The 16,696-nt window shown below is 44.3% G+C and overlaps 1 protein-coding gene across 2 annotated transcripts in view; it reads right to left on the reverse strand.

The window, feature by feature from the left end:
- LOC112267200 (serine/threonine-protein kinase ULK2) overlaps positions 1-13,708 on the reverse strand; it is a 59,747-nt gene extending 46,039 nt beyond the window's left edge. For both annotated transcript variants that reach the window (XM_024445409.2, XM_024445408.2), the window contains exons 1-3: positions 12,388-13,708; positions 5,658-5,750; positions 5,414-5,455 (exon numbers count right to left, since the gene is read on the reverse strand). In XM_024445409.2, the coding sequence (XP_024301177.1) occupies positions 5,414-5,455; positions 5,658-5,750; positions 12,388-12,477 (225 nt within the window). In that variant the 5' untranslated portion in view covers positions 12,478-13,708. The remainder of the gene's footprint in view (positions 1-5,413; positions 5,456-5,657; positions 5,751-12,387) is intronic.
- Between the last annotated feature and the right edge of the window lie 2,988 nt (positions 13,709-16,696).

A 16,696-nucleotide genomic window follows, 5' to 3' on the forward strand; every position in this document is an offset into this window, starting at 1 on the left:
TCAAAAAAGCTAAAAAATACATCACTTGTAGATATTGAAAATATATTTCACAATGGTTTAGATACAACAGTGCAATAATTAGCTACACTCTAAATGGCGACATCGAGCGAGAGACGGAGAGAGCGAGCTAGAGACTGCGACAGAACAAGCGAGCGACTGCGACAGAACGAGCCCAAACAGATCAACAGATGATGCAATTTTTATTGCACTCCACACTTCCCTTTCCCACCTGGACAAAAGAACACTTATGTGAGAATGCTATTCATTGACTACAGCTCAGCGTTCAACACCATAGTACCCTCAAAGATCATCACTAAACACCTCCCTCTGCAACTGGATCCTGGACTTCCTGAAGGGTCGCCCCCAGGTGGTGAGGGTAGGTAGCAACACATCTGCCACGCTGATCCTCAATACTGGAGCTTCCCAGGGGTGCGTGCTCAGTCCCCTCCTATACTCCCGGTTCACCCACGACTGCATGGCCAGGCATGACTCCAACACCATTATTATGTTTGCAGAAGACAACAGTGGTAGGCCTGATCACCGACAATGACGAGACAGCCTATAGGGAGGAAGTCAGAGACCTGGCCAGGTGGTGCCAGAACAACAACCTATCCCTCAACGTAACCAAAACTAAGGAGATTATTGTGGACTACAGGAAAAGGTGGACTGAGCACGCCCCCATTCTCATCGACGGGGCTGTAGTGGAGCAGGTTGAGAGCTTCAAGATCCTTGGTGTCCACATCAGCAACAAACTAGAATGGTCCAAACACACCAAGACAGTTGTGAAGAGGGCACGACAAAGCCTATTCCCCCTCAGGAAACTAAAAAGATTTGGCATGGGTCCTGAGATCCTCAAAAGGTTCTAGACCTGCAACATCGAGAGCTTCCTGACTGGTTGCATCACTATCTGGTACGGCAATTGCTCGGCCTCCGACCGCAAGGCACTACAGAGAGTACATCACCGCAAGGCACTACGGCCCAGTACATCACTGGACTAAGCTGCCTGCCATCCAGGACCTCTACACCAGGCAGTGTCAGAGGAAGGCCCTAAAAATTGTCAAAGACCCCAGCCACCCCAGTCATAGACTGTTCTCTCTACTACCACATGGCAAGCGCTATCAGAGTGCCAAGTCTAGGACAAAAAGGCTTCTCAACAGTTTTTACCCCGAAGCCATAAGACTCCTAAACAGGAAATCAAATGGCTACCCGGACAATTTGCATTGTGTGCCCCCAACCCCTCTTTTTACACTGCTGCTATTCTCTGGTTAACATATATGCATAGTCACTTTAACTATACATTCATGTACATACTACCTCAATTGGGCCGACCAACCAGTGCTCCCGCATATTGGCTAACCGGGCTACCTGCATTGTGTCCCACCCACCAACCCCTCTTTTACGCTACTGCTACTCTCTGTTCATCATATATGCATAGTCACTTTAACCATATCTAGATGTACAGTGGGGCGAAAAAGTATTTAGTCAGCCACCAATTGTGCAAGTTCTCCCACAATACTTATTTTCCACCACAATTTGCAAATAAATTCATTAAAAATCCTACAATGTGATTTTCTGGATTTTTTTTCTCATTTTGTCTGTCATAGTTGAAGTGTACCTATGATGAAAATTACAGGCCTCTCATCTTTTTAAGTGGGAGAACTTGCACAATTGGTGGCTGACTAAATACTTTTTTGCCCCACTGTACATACTACCTCAATCAGCCTGACTAAACGGTGTCTGTATGTAGCGTCGCTACTGTATATAGCCTGTCTTTTTACTGTTGTTTTATTTCTTTACCTACCTATTGTTCACCTAATACCTTTTTTGCACTATTGGTTAGCGCCTGTAAGTAAGCATTTCACCGTAAGGTCTACACCGGTTGTATTCAGAGCACATGACCAATAAACTTTGATTTGATGAGACAGAGAGAGCGAGCGACCGAGAGAGCAAGCGACCGAGAGAGCAAATCGACAGAGAGAGAGAGCGAGCGAGTGGCAGAGAGAGCGAGCGAGCGGCAGAGAGAGCGAGCGGCAGAGAGAGCGAGCGAGCGGCAGAGAGAGAGAGCGAGCGGCAGAGAGAGCGAGACAGAGCGCGAGCGACAGAGAGAGCGAGCGACCGAGAGAGCGAGTGGCAGAGAGAGCGAGCGAGCGGCAGAGAGAGAGAGCGAGAGACAGAGAGAGCGAGAGACAGCGAGAGACAGAGAGAGCGAGAGACAGAGAGAGCGAGAGACAGAGAGAGCGAGAGAGCGATAGACAGAGAGAGCGATAGACAGAGAGAGCGATAGACAGAGAGAGACAGAGAGCGACAGAGAGCGATAGACAGAGAGAGACAGAGAGCGAGAGAGACAACTAAATAAACAAAGAACATGGGAAGAAACAAAGAAGAGAAATGAGTGCAATAGAAAGAGAGAGTGAAAAGAAAGCCTAGAAAGAGAGGACGCTTGGAGGACTAACACCCATCTCTAACACTGCAACACTATCTTCGTCTCCCTCTAAACGCCGAAGCCGCAGTCTTTTCTCTCTTTCCTTTCAGACGGCATCTCTAAGCCCCACTGCCTGTGTGCCAAAGGCGACAGCTGCAGAGGCGAGAGATGGCCCAGGGAGAGTACAGCCCTGCCAATGGGACGAGAGGGCGGAGCAAGAGACAGACTAAGACAAGCTACACACAAAGCCCAAACCAGTGTCTTCAGTTATGGGGAGTGTTCTGTGGCAATCCTATTCACTTCCAGGTAGAAGTTGCCCCTCCCCCTAATCACATATCTAGGATCAGATTCCCTGACACCCAATCCAAATCTTAATCATAAGGGGTATGAAAAGATAAATCGGCATCTTGTGCCTGTATTAGTGGATGTAACCTACTTCCACTCATCCAGTCTGTTCAGCATTGATAACGGACTTTTCAAACACATTTTACATCACACACTACATTAGCATAACGGAAATGTCTGACTCTATAAGTGGTGATTACATCAGGGGCGTGGCCGGAGGGATGAAGGGAGGAGGGCCGGATGGGTAGAGCAGGGTCCCGGTGGGAGGCTTACATACACACAGGAAGTGCCTCACCGTGTGGGCAGCGCTGCTTGATCATCACTTCAATAGCTCTCTCTAATACCATTCTTTCAATCTCTCCCAATTGGGTGGAGCCCTACCGGAAAGGCTTTTTATAGCTAGAGAATGCAGAGACTCATAGCGCTACCTGCTAACCATGGAGTGAACAATGAAGCCCACACAGGGCTGAGCTGGTGTTTCAAAGGCTGTTCCCTGTTCTTTAACAGAAGGCTCTCAGTGATTCCCATGCTGACGCAAAGCTACAGGTTTACTAGTCACCATGAAGTAAGGTTATGATGAGCTCGACTAACGCCTGACCTTTGGTGGCGGCCATTTTGTCCCCCACCTTGGACGACCCTGCCCCTGGACACATCACTGAGGACAGTCGGTGGTGAGTTCTGATTGGCGACCAGGGAGATGTTGGGCCGTCCAATGCATGCTGCTGGTATAACCATGGCCAGTCATGTGGTGTCATGTGACTGAGAAGCTCCCAGGCTCCACCAGTCAGTCAGTGGTCACAGCCTTGGCCCACCAGTCAGTGATCTGTCAGAGTTAATGGTTTACACATCATGACCACTGACTTTACACACAGACTTCTGCTCTGGACATATGCAGTCAGCTCCAGATGGACCGGATAAACACAGAAAAGGTCTACTCAGGAGCGTGGCAACCCATTCTAATGTGTTTGTCTGGCTCACTGGTCAGCTTGTGATCGAGAGTGTTCTGCCTGTATGCTGCTGCATTGCCCTGCACTGTACAATTTTGCTAGTTATAATGACTAAAACAATTTGCTTCTAGCCATTTAGGTCTAATTGAGCACTGTTGTTGAGAATGGCTAGATGAAACGAAGACCGGTCAGTATAAAAAGCACCTGAGTGAACTGGAGGCTCAGTCAGTATGCAGCCTCCGAGTTTTAGCGACGCTCGGCCAACCCGGCGGCTGTAGTAGCGACGCTCGGCCAACTCGGCGGCTGTAGTAGCGACGCTCGGCCAACTCGGCGGCTGTAGTAGCGACGCTCGGCCAACTCGGCGGCTGTAGTAGCGACGCTCGGCCATCTTGGCGGCTGTAGTAGCGACGCTCGGCCAACTCGGCGGCTGTAGTAGCGACGCTCGGCCAACTCGGCTGCTGTAGTAGCGAAGCTCGGGAGAGAGAGCGAGCGGCAGAGAGAGCGAGACAGAGCGGCAGAGAGAGCGAGACAGAGCGCGAGCGACAGAGAGAGCGAGCGACCGAGAGAGCGAGCGAGTAGCGAGCTCGGCCAACTCGGCGGCTGTAGTAGCGACGCTCGGCCAACTCGGCGGCTGTAGTAGCGCTCGGCCACTCGGCGGCTGTAGTAGGCCATCTCGGCTGCTGTAGTAGCGACGCTCGGCCAACTCGGCTGCTGTAGTAGCGACGCTCGGCCAACTCGGCTGCTGTAGTAGCGACGCTCGGCCAACTCGGCTGCTGTAGTAGCGGCTGCTGTAGTAGCGGCCAACTCGGCTGCTGTAGTAGCGACGCTAGGCCAACTCGGCTGCTGTAGTAGCGACGCTAGGCCAACTCGGCTGCTGTAGTAGCGACGCTAGGCCAACTCGGCTGCTGTAGTAGCGGCTGCTGTACGCTAGGCCAACTCGGCTGCTGTAGTAGCGACGCTAGGCCAACTCGGCTGCTGTAGTAGCGACGCTAGGCCAACTCGGCTGCTGTAGTAGCGACGCTAGGCCAACTCGGCTGCTGTAGTAGCCAACTCGGCTGCTGTAGTAGCGACGCTAGGCCAGGCCACTCGGCTGCTGTAGTAGCGACGCTAGGCCAACTCGGCTGCTGTAGTAGCGACGCTAGGCCAACTCGGCTGCTGTAGTAGCGACGCTAGGCCAACTCGGCTGCTGTAGTAGCGACGCTAGGCCAACTCGGCTGCTGTAGTAGCGACGCTAGGCCAACTCGGCTGCTGTAGTAGCGACGCTAGGCCAACTCGGCTGCTGTAGTAGCGACGCTAGGCCAACTCGGCTGCTGTAGTAGCGACGCTAGGCCAACTGCGGCTGCTGCTGTAGTAGCGACGCTAGGCCAACTCGGCTGCTGTAGTAGCGACCAACTCGGCTGCTGTAGTAGGCCAACTCGGCTGCTGTAGTAGTGACGCTAGGCCAACTCGGCTGCTGTAGTAGTGACGCTAGGCCAACTCGGCTGCTGTAGTAGTGACGCTAGGCCAACTCGGCTGCTGTAGTAGTGACGCTAGGCCAACTCGGCTGTAGTAGTGACGCTAGGCCAACTCGGCTGTAGTAGTGACACTAGGCCAACTCGGCTGTAGTAGTGACGCTCGGCTAACACAGTAGACACACTCGGTCTACCTGCAATCAACTGAGCTCTACCTTACTTCAATGGAAAACAAGATAAGGACTTACCTGGACATCATAAAGCGCCACAATGTTCTCATGTTGAAGTTCCTGGAAAAAGTCATGAAGAAAACAAGTACATTAGTGATGCATTAGCTACTGTACTTTTGATGTGACAACTGGCTTCTATTTAGATTTAGAAGTCAAGGCCTTTCAGTCAAACATGATGACTAATGGAAGATCGATGTCAACTCATTCTTTAAATACGTTTCCAAGATAAGTGAGAAGGAATTAGGTTAAGCATACTTCTCACCTTGAGGATTTTGATTTCCTTGCCAAGCAGGATCTGGGACTTGGAGAGGTTCTTCTTGGTAATGCTCTTGACCGCCACCTCCCAATCAGTCTTCTGCAGTCGGAGGAAGGAGTGACATAAAGGAACAACTAGTTAAAATCCCTTTAAAAACATGTTCAGTTCCTCAATCACTTACACTAATGCCAAGGGAAGCTTGTGTGTGTAAAGCTCAGACCAACTGGCCTTTAATTGCTTTGTGTGCACTGTGTATCATCATTTGTGAGAGAGATACATTGGTTTATTGTCCAAGATATCCCCAACACAGGTTTCTTAAGTTTCTATCAGATAGACTGAATGAAGAAACAGTCAAATGAGTTATCATGCGCTTGACAGTTATCATGCGCTTGATGGTTTTTGCAACTGCACTTGAAGAAACTTCCAATTTTCCGGATTGACCGACCTTAATGTCTTAATGGACTGTTGTTTCTCTTTGCTTATTTGAGCTGTACTTGCCATAATATGGACTTGGTATTTTACCAAATAGGGCTAAGGCACTGCATCACGGCCGGTGATTGCGAGTCACACAGGGCGGTGCACAACTGGCCCAGCATTGTCCGAGGTAGGGTTTGGCCGGGGCAGGCCGTCATTGGCGCCGCGGACCAGGCATCATATATTCACGCAAAAGGCGAGGATCTGAGCATGTTCCAGTGAAAGCAGGATATCCTTCTCGTCAGACTCGTTAAAAGGAAAAAGTTTCTTCCAGTCCGCGGTGAGTAATCGCTGTTCTGATGTCCAGAAGTTACTTCGGTCTTAAGAGACAGTGGCAGCAACAATACAAACACAATAAGTTTAAAAATAAGTTAAAGAAGATGCAAAAAAACAAAAATGGCACAATTTTTTGGGAGAATGTAAAACATCAGCCATGTTTGTTGCCGCCATCTTATAATAAGCAAAAGAGAAAGACAGTCCCATCATTACTTTAAAGGACACGAAGGTCAGTCAATACGGAACATTTCAAGAACTTTGAAAGTTTCTTCAAGTGCAGTCTCAAAAACCATCAGGCAATATGATGAAACTAGCTCTCATGAGGAACGCCACAGGAAAGGAAGACCCAGAGTTACCTCTGCTGCAGAGGATAAGTTGCTGTTAACTGCACCTAAGATTGTAGCCCAAATAAATGCTTTACAGAGTTCAAGTAACAGACACATTTCAACATCAACTGTTCAGAGGAGACCACGTGAAATCAGGCCTTTGTGGTTTGCTGCAAAGAAACCACTATTAAAAGAACACCAGTAAGAAGAAGAGACTTGCTTGGCCAAGAAACATAGGCAATGGACATTAGACCGGTGGAAATCGGTCCTTTGGTCTGATGAGTCCAAATTTGAGATGTTTGGTTCCAACCGCCATGTCTTTGTGAGATGCTGAGCAGGTGAACAGATGATCTCCGCATGTGTGGTTCCAACCGTGAAGTATGGAGGAGGTGGTGTAATGGTGTGGGGGTGCTTTGCAGTTGACACTGTCAATGATTTATTTAGAATTTGATGGCTCACTTAACCAGCATGGCTACCACAGCATTCTGCAGCGATATGCAATCCCATCTGGATTGCGCTCAGTGTCATTTGTTTTTCAACAGGACAATAACCCAAAATACACCTCCAGGCTGTTCAAGGGCTATTTGACCAAGACGAAGAGTGATGGAGTGCTGCATCAGATGACCTGGCCTCCACAATCACCCGACCTCAACCCAATTGAGATGGTTTGGGATGAGTTGGACCACAGAGTGAATAAAAAGCACCCAACAATTGCTCAGCATATGTGGGAACTCTTTCAACTGTTGGAAAAGCATTCCAGGTGACTACCCCATGAAGCTGGTTGAGAGAATGCCAAAAGTGGGCAAAGCTGTCGTCAAGGCAAATGGTGGCTACTTTGAAGAATAAAAAATATTTGTTTAACACCTTTTTGGTTACTACATGATTCCATGTGTGTGTTAACTCATAGTTTTGATGTCTTCACCATTATTCTACAATGTTGAAAATAGCAAAAATAAAGAAAAACCATTGAATGAGTAGGTATGTCCAAACTTTTGACTGGTACTGTATTGCTTCCCTTGCAATAAAACTTTCCCTCAAAATAGTTGTACAATGTGCTCAGCAATACAATAAAGTTTGGTGGGCATGCATAATGTTGATGCATTGGAATAGAAGGTATGGAGAATGTTAAAGAGCCTGTAGGATTATTTAAAAAAGCAGTTGGGAAATGAATATTTGAGTTTCAAATACAATGTGAGTATATTTAAGTGGTTTAAATGATTCACTTCCCTACTAACCTTCTAAAAGTGCCAAAATCGTATTCTGCCAAAAATGACAGTGCGAGACATGTTTTGCATAACGTACATTTCACGCATGCGAACAAAGAACACCATCACACAGTGTTTCACAGTTTATTGAGCACAGAGACAAAAATCAGGTGTCTCAGGCAGTATTTGTGTAACCTACCAAACAATGTACAGTGCATTCTGAAAGTATTCAGAACCTTTTGACTTTTTCTACATTTTGTTGTTACAGCCTTATTCCAAAATGTACTAAATAGTTTTGTCTCAATCTACACACAATACCACATAATGACAAAGCAAAAACAGATTTGAAATTTTAGCAATTTATAAATGAAAACCCCCGGAAATATCAGATTTACATAACTATTCAGACCCTTTACTCAGTACTTTTTTGATGCACCTTTGGCAGTGATTACAGCCTTGAGTGTTCTTGGTTATGACGCTACAAGCTTGGCACCTGTATTTGGGGAATTTCTCCCACTTCTCTCTGCAGATACTCTCAAGCTCTGTCAGGTTGGATGGGGAGCTTCACTGCACAGCTATTTTCAGGTCTCTTCAGAAATGTTAGATCGGGTTCAAGTACGGGCTCTGGCTGGACCACTCAAGGACATTTAGAAAGCCACTCCAGCATTCTCTTGGCTGTGTGCTTAGGGTCGTTGTCCTGTTTGAAGGTGAACCTTTGTCCCAGTCTGAGGTCCCGAGCACTTTGGAGCAGGTTTTCATCAAGGAACTCTGTACTTTGCTCTGTTCATCTTTCTCTCAATCCTAACTAGTCTCCCAGTCCCTGCAGCTGAAAAACATCCCCATAGCATGATGATGCCACCATCATGCTTCGCCATAGGGATGGTGCCAGGTTTCCTCCAGACTTGACGCTTGGCATTTAGGCCAAAGAGTTCAATCTTGGTCTCATCAGACCAGACAATACTGTTAACCATGGTCTGAGAGTCCTTTGGGTTTCTTTTGGAAAACTACAAGTGGGTTGTCATGTGCCTTTTACCAAGGAGTGCCTTCCTTCAGGCCACCACCATTAAGGCCTGATTGCTGGAGTGCTGCAGATATGGTTGTTCTTCTGGAATGTTCTGCCATCTCCACAGAGGAACTCTGTAGCTCTGTCAAAGTGATCATCGGGCTCATGGTCACCTCCCTGACCAAAGCCCTTCTTTCCCAATTGCTCAGTTAGGCCGGGCGGCCAGCTCTGAGTTCACTGTCTTCTTGGGGACCTTCAATGCTGCAGAATTTTTAAGTACTCTTCCCCAGATTGGTGCCTCGACACAATCCTGCCACGGAGCTCTACGGACAATTCCTTCCACCTTACGGCTTGGTTTTTTCTCTGACATGCACTGTCAACTGTGGGACCATATATAGACAGATGTGTGCTTTTCCAAATCATGTCCAATCAATTGAATTGACCACACATGGACTCCAAGTTGTAAAAACATCTCAAGGATGAACAATGGAAACAGGATGCCCCTGAACTCTGAATAAATAAGGTATTACTCATAAATAAAGTATTTCTGTTTTCATTTTTTGTAAATAAGCAAAAAACTGCTTTGTCATTATGGGGTATTATGTGGAGATTGATCAAATAAAAAATGTTTGTCAACTTTAGAATAAGGCTGTAATGTAACAAAATGTGGAATCAAGGGGTCTGAATACTTTCCGAATGCACTGTATAGCAAGTGCCGTAGAGGATGCTTCTCTTTAGGAGCATGTGTGTGCCCAGGCCCCATAGGCTACCTCAATAACCTTGACTTACCAGTGCCCCGCACATTGAATCTGTACCAGTACCCCCTGGTACTATTTATTTATTTTTACTTCAGTTGATTTTAGTAAATACTTTCTTAAAAAACATGAGCTGGCGCACACCCAGAAACATTATTTTGTGTGGAGGTGCTGACTAATGGCGAATAAAAAAATATAGATTTTTTTTTTTTTTTTTAAACAGTTTAAGAGTCGCACACTCCATATATAAACTCACAGTAATTTATTGGGAAAATCACCTTTATTGGGGGTACGACTATTTTTTATAGTTTATAGGAAATAGTTTTAACACTTTTTTCCTAAAACTGCATTGTTGGCTAAGGGCTTGTAAGTAAGCATTTCACTGTAAGATCTACACGTTGTATTCGGCGGATGTGACAATTTTTTTACTTGAACTGTTGGAATCATAGAAATAGAATGATTATTCTAATTCTACAGTTATAATAGTATAATATAATAGTACTGACAACTAATGAAAATGCCAGGGAGGAGTTATTGTGACAGGTTAGGAAGCAAAGTGTTGACAAGTTTTTCCTAGGAGACCCTATAATCTTTGACTACATTGAATGTTTTCTCATAGCTACTTCATGTAGCTAACATATTCTTACTTTGCACTTTCCGCTTTGCTTTAGAAGATACTTTTGCACAAGCATGATTTAAGTCTATACCATCACTGAAACTGTATTATCAGGCTGTATAGCTAATTACCTTTGTTCTGACTAGTTAGCTAACTAGCAATTAGTGGCTAAGAAGATTTAGGCCCAACTTGCTAAGAAAATACATCTTCAAACAGCTAGTTTGTATCGTAAGAAACAAACTAATAGTGTGATTATAGAACGCTAGTGGAGTTATACTAAGAAGCAAAGTGAAAACAGCATCATTGTCATCAACATTGTTGCATGTGCTGCATTGACCATGCAGACTGAATGCAAGTGTCTCATGGTCGAGGAACAACAAATGCACTCCTTGAGTGACGGGGCAGGGTTAGGTCTGTGTGGAAAGCGGCATGGAGAGAGAGCAGAAAGAGATGACTCAATTAGCGAAGTAAACTATAAGAATGGATGTTACACACAGCCTATCCCATTTAACAAAATATTAAAATACCATATAGAAGTAAAAACCCAAAGAGCTCCATGTATCAATCAGTATATCGTAAAATACAGGTATACCGCCCAGCCCTAGATCCCACCCTGGTCACCAATGTAGCGAGAGAAATTTACATTTTAGTAATTTAGCAGACACTCTTATCCAGAGTGTAAGACAAAACTAGATTGTGTAAGACAGAATAGAAAAGACAACAGGCAAATGCAGACGAGGTCCCACTGTCTAAATCAGGGATGGGCAACTGTCAGCCCGTGGGCCGCATGAAGGCCCTCGGATCAATTTCCAGTTTCAATTTAGGAACTAATTCTGAGTGTCAACTTACTGTTGCAAGTTAGAATACACAAGGTGCAATTTTGAAATTTGGTAGTGCATTACCAGTTTTTCCCTTGTTATGTAAGACACTGACAGTCAGTCATTTAGGATTGCTAAATTAGTTTTGCAGACAGCTATCCAAACTTGTTATTAGCATAGAATTACCTGCTGGGGGCCCCAATTGATTTTGTTAGGTCAGTCTCTCTTCAACCCTATGGCAAAATGTGTAGAATTGTACTAAATTAACTAAAATGTTCATTTTAAAAAGTCTCTCCATTGTTAAGAGGGGAGACACTAAAATGCTTTGCTGACAATGTGGGGGGGAATGGATGTGGATACACAGACTCGCGAGCAACTGTGGCAATAGGGTAGCATGATGACATCATCCCTGGAAGCATCACACAGTGAGATAGATGTGGAGCAGGCTCAGACATAAGTAACATTCTCTCCTCTCTGACCGTCTTTCAGCTGCGCCTTGATCAACAGAACAGTTTGGTCCACATCCCCATCATGGACAGTCACCACCGTCCTGTCAGTCAGTCAAGATGCTTTTTTATCACTGGTGTGTGACCAATCAAGCGAATAGAACGAATGTATCATCACTAGACTATCATCTCATTGTATTGGTCATATAAAAAATAAAACACTGTCAAGAAAGCATTGATGTGTAGACTATTATCATGGCTCATATCATCACTGAAGATGGAGAAAGAAGACCTCTTGAGGAGGAAAAACAAGAAGACATGCTCCTTTCTCTCCACCTTGTCTAGGCTGGCTACGTCAGTGAGCTATTCACTGCTGTTTGAGTCATCCGTTTCATGAATGAACGGCTGGCATCTCAATGCACCCCAGTGCCAGACCATAACGCAAGATTGCACAACATCGCATGATCGAGGCTTATGAAACAATAACATGCATAATCAAACATGTAAATAACATTGTTATATTTGAATAAGGTAAGCCTGTAAATGGATATAATTGTATTTCATTGCAATACTTGCATCACTAATAACAAATATTTAAACATCTAGTTAGTTGAAGGAAAACTAAACAAAATGATGCCAAATGACAGTTAATTTACTGCAGTGCAATGCCATTGACCCAGATTTATATAAACGTCACCACTCTCACATAACCTCAGAGAAAAATAGAGGAGAGGGAAGGTAGGGAAGGAGTAGGGAGGAGACAAGCAATGCAATTGGAAAGATGGAGATGCAGACCTTTAATGTTCCAGATATTTACCTTTCTGTGCCTTCCTTTGAACACCACAGCAAAAGCACCATGTCCCACCAGGTCCTTTCTGCTGTATTCAAAGTCTCCAACAGTCTCCATTGTCAACGTAACTGTCCAATTTAGGTCAGGTGTCAAAAGGTTCTTTCTTCAGTAATGCACTTTGAAGGATGCTCTCTTTTGATAGTGGAACCTTGATTTAGCTGTCAAGCAAACTAGTGATTGTGGCGTTAACAGAATACAAGTCAGTTTTACAAGGACAAGCATGCATTCCAGTCCACCTTTGATATTGCCTGAGAAACAGCCAGGTGATGATGCAACTGATCACGTTTAAAATGGGATGCAAAACTGGAGCTAGTGTCAAATTCTTCCCTGTCAGTAGCCAATTACAACAGATTATATAAGGCTTTACCTTGAACTATTTCCACAATCAGACACTGCAGTCAGCTGTACGCATGGCTGGCCACAATCCCAAGGTACACAATGTCAGTCCCTACTGCCAGCTGTCATTTTCTGATCCAGATTGCTAGCGTTGCAAACTGGCTAGTTAGCTAGTTAAATATGCATTTAGATGGCAAACAAATTAGCTCAAAAACTGCTTTGCCAGACATTCTACATGATGTCAAGTGTCCTGGATAAATAGATTGCAAGCTTCAAACACCCACAAACACTTCAACTATATAACCAGAGTGACATGCTGCGACGACAAGCGTCATGTTGTCCATGCATTGTAGCTGGCAAGCAACCATGCTAACAACATTTTATATAGTTAGCTAGCTAGCTACATTTAACGTTAGCTTCATGCTAACTAAACAGAATATCAATTGAATGGACGGACATCAATTTGTGATTTTCAGATTATCGCAAGAAAATACAAAATACAGGCCTAACGTTATATATGTGCCTGAAAAACTATGAAATGCAACACCAATGAGTTTGAATAGAATTTGTGTAAGTCACAGCCAGCTAACGCTGTCATAATAGTCCTCTTGTGGCGAGATGTTCAAACCAGGTGACGTCTCTCCTCTTCGAAAACATTGATGTTCGTGCAATTCTCTTCAATGTAATCCAAAATGCATCTATTCAAATTCCTTGATTTTCATCATTGGGCCATCACATCTCAGTCACAGGGCGAAAATCATTGGGTCAGCAAGAAAATGGCAACCGATTCAAGTTAACCTTTACGGTACGACAAGTAAAACCATTCAACGTATGTCCCTTATTACGCTTCACCTGAAAATTCATTTTGGTTTCGTCTTGTCCCTTCCCATCACATTGACCAGGTACAGCGTAGTCTGCTGACACGCTACCAATGTCAATACAGAGCAAATTGCGAAAAGAGTACCGTGACACAAATTTTACACCATATCCCTCCGCGGACTACGTCAATGCGCAATATACCCTCCGCCACGAATGATAGTTCCATGGTGTCATCGGTCATCTCCGTTAGCCCAGAACTAAAATATCGCTTTGTAGCATTGATTTAATTTGAATAACAACATATTACATCCTTCATTGTAAATATATGGATCGTATTAATTAAATTAAATATGTAATTACTTAGCTCCCTCCAAAATAACTTCACAGTCACACGTATAAACTGTGTATAAAAGTTACCCCTACTCCTACTGTATTAATTGTTAATTTCTTCATTCTCTATGGTACATTTTACTTTTACTGGCACAAAATCAAATATCAGTTCCCAAATGCAATATTTTTTAAAACTTGAAATCGAATATTTAATCAAACATTTAGAATTAGTCAATGACAAAAAACCAATATGTATTCTTACAACTCTACCTTAGGTTTACAATTGGAAGCCCTGACCTTTTTCTTTGTATTTGATTGGAGGTACTTTCACTTTCATGAAACTGTTGTCACTGGCAAATTCATGTGTAGTGATTTTTATTCATCATTTTTGTTTAATTTCATAAGAATACAATATATTTGTAGTTATGTCCTATGCTTATTTGTAATTGTATTGTAATTTCAATAATACGAAGAAAAAAAAACTAAAGTATTTTGTAATTGGTCAGATGCTCGATCCACGAGAGACTTTCATTTAGGCTACTCATCTTTTGCTGTTCATTTAACTGGTATGGATCTACCAGAAGCAAGGTATGTTTGATTAAAAAACAGAAACCATATAATTGTTTGACTGACACCCATAAAATAAATGCCGCGTTCATGTGCTTGTTGGAACTAGGAAACTCGAAAATGTCCGATTTACTGATTCGTTGACTGACGAGGTAAAAAAATATGCAGATGTACCCTTGAGCAAGGCACTTAACCCCAATTGCTCCTGCAAGTCACTCTAGATAAGAGCGTCTGCTAAATGACAAACGTACTGTATCATTAACAAATTTAGCCTATGGACTGTCATCACGTGTACAGTAATTTAATATCCTTATCTCACTATGTCTTGAGATGATATTTCAATCCTAAATACCCCAAGGATGTATATGTACCACATGCCATGGTCAGCCCCTTCTAGTGTTCTAGAGGCAGTGATAGGCTACCTGAGATTTGCATTATCATTGAGCATCTGATTGTAAGCTCCAGACTGGTCCTTCATGCCTTTGCTTTGTATATGTTGCCCCCTTTTGGATTTATTCAGGTATGATATATCCCTTGATCACATTTGAAAAATAAAAACTGTTGACTCCCTTGTCACTTAATGTCCTGGATCCTTTATTAATTCATTTGTGCATGAACTAAGTAGGCCTATCGTTTATTAGTGTGACTTGCTGTTCTTCATTGAGATTAATTTGCATTCAATTTTTGTTTGTGTATTATGCTAATTAGATTTCCTTGTGGGTGTAACGGATGTGAAACGGCTAGCTTAGTTAGTGGTGGTGCGCGCTAAATAGCGTTTCAATCGGTGACGTCACTTGCTCTGAGACCTTGAAGTAGTAGTTCCCCTTGCTCTGCAAGGGCCGCGGCTTTTGTGGAGCGATGGGTAACGATGCTTCCTGGGTGTCAGTTGTTGATGTGGGCAGAGGGTCCCTGGTTTGCGCCCGGGTATGGGCGAGGGGACGGTTTAAAGTTAAACTGTTACATGGGCATGGACATAACAGGAAAACAAAGACAGAAAGGCCTTATATGCAATTATATTTAATCAATTGGTCAATACAATAGTTGGGTTACTTGCTCTATGAAGAGCATTTGAATGGCTTGGATAAGCCTTTGGATATGGTGTATCCTGACAAAAAGGAGAGGTTTGGAAGGTTTCTCCTGTTCAAAGGTGGAAAGGTGGAGGGGAGGTCCTCTGGGAGTCCAGACGTGGCAGCATATGTCACTATGTTGGGTGCTTTTTGAGCATCTATCTCCTCAAAAAGTTCTACAGCTGCACCATCAAGAGCATTCTGACCGCTTGGTATGGCAACTGCTACAGAGGATAGTGTGTACGGCCCAGTACTTCACCGGTGCCAAGCTTCCTGCCATCCGGGACCTCTATACCAGGCCGTGTCAGAAGAATGTCCTAAAAATGGTTAAAGACTCCAGCCACCCAAGACTTAGACTGTTCTCTCTGCTACCGCATGGTAGTCCTCAGCAACTCTGGGACCAAAAGGATCCTTAACAGTTAATCCAATTGCTGCCCAGACTATTTGCATTGTCCCCCTTATTTTATTATGATTTAGAATTATTTTCTGTGCTGACTCTCTTGCACAGGCTCGATGTACCCTCACCGGACTCTAACCGCACACACATGCATATTGACAACAAACAGTCACATTCCTTCACACATGCTGCTGCTATTCTCTGTTTATTATCTATGCACAGTCACTTTACCCCTACCTACATGTACATATTCCCTCAATTACACTACATGATCAAAAGTATGTGCTCCTCGAACATCTCAGTCTAAATTCATTGGCATTAATATGGAGTTGGTTCCCCCCTTTTTTGTTGTTGCTATAACAGCCTCCTCTCTTCTGGGAAGGATTTCCACTCGATGTTGGAACATTGCTGCAGTGACTTGCTTCCATTCAGCCACAAGAGCATTAGTGAGGTCGGGCACTGATGTTGGGCGATTAGGCCTGGCTCGCAGTCATTGTTCCAATTCATCCCAAAGGTGTTCGATGGGGTTGAGGTCAGGGCTCTGTGCAGGCCAGTCAAGTTCTTTCACACCGATCTTGACAAACCATTTCTGTATGGACTTCGATTTGTGCATGGGGCACTGTAATGCTGAAACTGGAAAGAGCCTTCCTCAAACTGTTACCAGAAAGTTGGAAGCACAGAATCGTCTAGAATGTCATTGTATGCTGTAGCGTTAAGGTTTCCCATTCACTGGAACTAACGGGTCCAGCCTGAACCATGA

The sequence above is a fragment of the Oncorhynchus tshawytscha genome, linkage group LG14 (genome assembly GCF_018296145.1).
Source record: "Oncorhynchus tshawytscha isolate Ot180627B linkage group LG14, Otsh_v2.0, whole genome shotgun sequence".
NCBI classification, from domain to species: domain Eukaryota; kingdom Metazoa; phylum Chordata; class Actinopteri; order Salmoniformes; family Salmonidae; genus Oncorhynchus; species Oncorhynchus tshawytscha.